The sequence below is a fragment of the Corticium candelabrum genome, chromosome 18, assembly GCF_963422355.1.
Source record: "Corticium candelabrum chromosome 18, ooCorCand1.1, whole genome shotgun sequence".
NCBI classification, from domain to species: Eukaryota; Metazoa; Porifera; class Homoscleromorpha; order Homosclerophorida; family Plakinidae; genus Corticium; species Corticium candelabrum.
The window spans coordinates 1,851,920-1,855,481 of NC_085102.1; the positions used below are offsets into that span (position 1 = coordinate 1,851,920).

General features: G+C 44.0%; 1 protein-coding gene across 1 annotated transcript; it reads left to right on the forward strand.

Annotated features, from left to right (window-relative positions):
- The first annotated feature begins 645 nt into the window (after nucleotides 1-645).
- LOC134194349 (zinc finger MYM-type protein 1-like) lies at nucleotides 646-2,992 on the forward strand. The gene is made up of 2 exons (XM_062663276.1): nucleotides 646-836; nucleotides 949-2,992. The coding sequence occupies exons 1-2, from the start codon at nucleotides 646-648 to the stop codon at nucleotides 2,990-2,992; spliced, it is 2,235 nt and encodes a 744-aa protein (XP_062519260.1).
- Nucleotides 2,993-3,562: the final 570 nt, after the last annotated feature.

Consider the following 3,562-nt stretch of genomic DNA (forward strand, 5'->3'; position numbering starts at 1 on the left):
CAACAGCTAGAGACAGGCGCGTAGCTCGCTCGGAATCTAGGAGAGTTGCCAACTCTGAAGCGACCAACGTGATGGGACTGTATGACTATTTAATATGGTGTAGTTCATCTACCGAGAATCAAGAGTGCCACTAAACACATTATCATGTCCTTTCATAAAGCAGGAACTATCGATCGTCTTGGGCGCTGCTGGCAAAACTATTGGACGACCTTATCAATGTCACCGCTGTAGTAGCCATACACATGCAGCAATGCAAAAACAAGACGATCGTGTCTCATTCATTGTCGATCGTAAGTATGTATCAGGGCCGTAGGAGCCGGTGCGGCTGGTGCGGCCATGGCCGCACCACTTTTTGTAGCCTCGCCTAGCCAGACCCTTCTCTGCGCGAGCGAAAGAGAGAGAAGAGGAAAAACAAACACATATAAAGAGGCATTCAATTTGAAACCAGACTGACAGACATTCACACACACGTACACGCACACACACACACACACACACACACACACACACACACACACACACACACACACACACACACACACACACACACACACACACACACACACACACACACAGGTAGACATACAGAGGGCCTGGGTACGAGGCTACCCTCTTCTTGGCCTCAGATAACGCGCGTTATTGACAATGGCGAAAGCTCCTCATCCGGCTTCTTTCTTTCTCCGCCAATGTCCTGTTATTGGAAAGAAAAACGATACAAGATCAACGCCTTCTTTAAGTGAGTCACCTCACCAGCCTACTGCCATTCAGTTTCCAAAGCGCCAATTTGGGAAGAAAAGCGTCGTGTACAGGCCATTTCAGCCGGCATGGTTTTTGAGGTAACTAGTTGAGAAACATATTGTTAAGTTAATTAAGCTGTATAGTGTAGTGTACCACGCCTTTCTTCCTTTCAACTTTTGTCAGTAATAACTGATTAGCTAACGGTTTCAGGTGGCAGTGGCTTCACTACGTGGAAGGTGAGGACAAAGTATACTGTCATACGTGCGTAAAGGCGTACAAGGAAAAGAAGCTTGTGGCACCCAACTTGGAGTGGTCTTTTATATCTCATGGTTATACTAATTGGAAAGACGCCACAGTTAACTTTGCCAAACATGAGCAGTCTAACTGTCATGAAGATGCAGCACTAAAGATACTGTCTGCTGGCAAGACAATACCCGATGTGGGTGAAAGTTTGTCATCACAGCATGCCGTGGAGAAAGAAGAACGGCGAGTTTGTTTATTAAAAATCATACAGAATATACGTTTTCTTTCACGTCAAGGCTTGGCCTTGCGAGGTGATGGCAATGAAGATGATTCCAATTTTTCCCAGCTTCTAAGACTCCGTGCAGTTGATAGTGAAAGTCTTTCTACGTGGCTGACTAGAAAGACTGACAAGTACACATCTCCTGAAATACAAAACGAGCTGCTGAAGCTAATGGCATTGAAAGTTTTAGAGAAAGTTGCTGACAAACTTCACAGTGCCAAGTTTTTCACTATCATGGCTGACGAAACAACTGACTCCTCTAATAGAGAGCAGGTAGTTATTTGCTTACGCTGGGTGGATCAGTGGTTTGCTGCACATGAGGAGTTCATTGGACTGCATGTGGTAGATACTGTTGATGCTAAGACAATAGTCCATGTCGTTAGAGATGTTTTACTTAGACTGAATTTATCTCTGAACAAAGCCAGAGGACAATGCTATGACGGAGCAGGAGCTATGGCTGGTAGGAGACAGGACGTGGCAAAGCAGATTTCTCAAGAAGAACCTAGAGCAATTTACACTCACTGTTATGGTCACGCTTTGAACTTAGCTTGTTCTGATACGGTGAAGCGCTGTGACTGCATGCACAATTCTTTGACCACTGCATATGAAATCATGAAATTGATAAAAAAGTCACCGAAGAGAGATGCTTGTTTACGGCAACTGAAGGACGTCCATTCACCAGACACCCCTGGGCTCAGGGTGCTATGTCCAACTAGGTGGACAGTAAAGGCAAAGTCTCTACAAAGCATTGTAGACAACTACTCAGCAATTCAGGAACTCTGGGAAGAATCACTGGGTGACGTCAAAGAGACGGAAATGAGAGGACGAATTTTGGGAGTCTCAGCCCAGATGAAGACGTTTTCTTTTCTCTTTGGAGTTATGCTGGGAAGATTGCTGTTTAGTCATAGTGACAACCTCAGTAGAACTCTTCAACATACAAACTTTTCAGCTGCCCAAGGACAAGCAGTTGCATCAATGACAGTCAGGACTTTGGAATCTATGAGAGAAGATAGTGGATTTGAGGCATTTTGGAAGAAGGCAACTGAAACTGCTAGAGAAATGATTGTAGGAGAACCTCAAGCACCTCGGCGTAGAAAACGACCACGTAGGCTAGATCATTGGAATGCAGAGCCAGAGTTTCCAGAAACTGCACAGGCCCACTATAGGAGGATTTACTTTGAAGCTTTTGATTTGATCATATCATGTATCAAAGATCGGTTTGACCAACCTGGTTACAGGACATATAGCAATCTTGAAACGTTGTTGCTAAAAAGTGCTGTGAATGCAGCATGTGAAGATGAATTAAGAGCAGCTCTTGATCTGTATTCAGGGGATTTCAAATCTGATTTGCTAAAGACACAACTAGCTATATTTGGTACTGACTTCAGTGGTCATGTACAAGAGGGATATCCTGTCACATTAATGGATGTGGTCCAATATTTCAAGAAACTGAGTGACGCTGAGAAAGAGCTACTGAGTGAAGTCTCAACATTAGTTCGATTGATTCTTGTAATGCCAGCTACGAATGCAGTAAGCGAACGCTCATTCAGTGCAATGAGACGAATCAAGACTTACCTTCGAAGCACAATGAGCCAAATCAGGCTTAATAATTGTATGGTACTGCACGTTCACAAGGACCTTACTGATGATTTAGATTTAGCAGAGATTGGGAATAGGTTCGTAGCAGGGTCTGAGCACAGGGAATCACTATTTGGAAAGTTTACTAAATAATCATTATTAATTGGAGCATTGGTCTCTTGCTTTAACGCGCACTAAATTAAAAGCCACGCCCTTTACCGTGCGTTAGGCCGTACCACTTTTTATTTGCTTCCTACGGGCCTGTGTATTCAGCTGTCTTAGGGCGCTGGTGGACCGTTTGCATCCACATGTTGTTACAGGCAAACAGGCAACCAGCTGCAGCAGGTGAGCAATGGCTGGACAAAGAGAATTCTTAGCTAAGGCAATGGCTTGTGTAATCGATGTTAGTTTGTCTGGTGACCTTGCCTCTAGGACCTTATGCCAATGCTCAATCGATGTTAGTTTGTCTGGTGACCTTGCCTCTAGGACCTTATGCCAATGCTCCAGCTGAACGTAGAATACATCTAAAGTGTAGTTCCGTGGTAGATCTATATTGTGAGCTTTGGCAAAGCTTTTGGACTTTTCGGAGGCTTTTTTTGAATGAGATTCGATCATGTCAGGCAAAAGTAACAATCCCTTAGCAGCTGATGAATGTAAGTCAACAAATCGGCTTTCTAAATGACTGATTATTTCATCAAGAAATGGAAGTGTGACACATATCCG

What these genes read in the sequence shown, in the direction of transcription:
- LOC134194349 (XM_062663276.1), top strand. Translation starts at nt 646, where the DNA reads ATGGCGAAAGCTCCTCATCCGGCTTCTTTCTTTCTCCGCCAATGTCCT. An exon ending in CAGCCGGCATGGTTTTTGAG is followed by an intron (nt 837 to 948) that starts GTAACTAGTTGA and finishes TAACGGTTTCAG; the next exon opens with GTGGCAGTGGCTTCACTACG.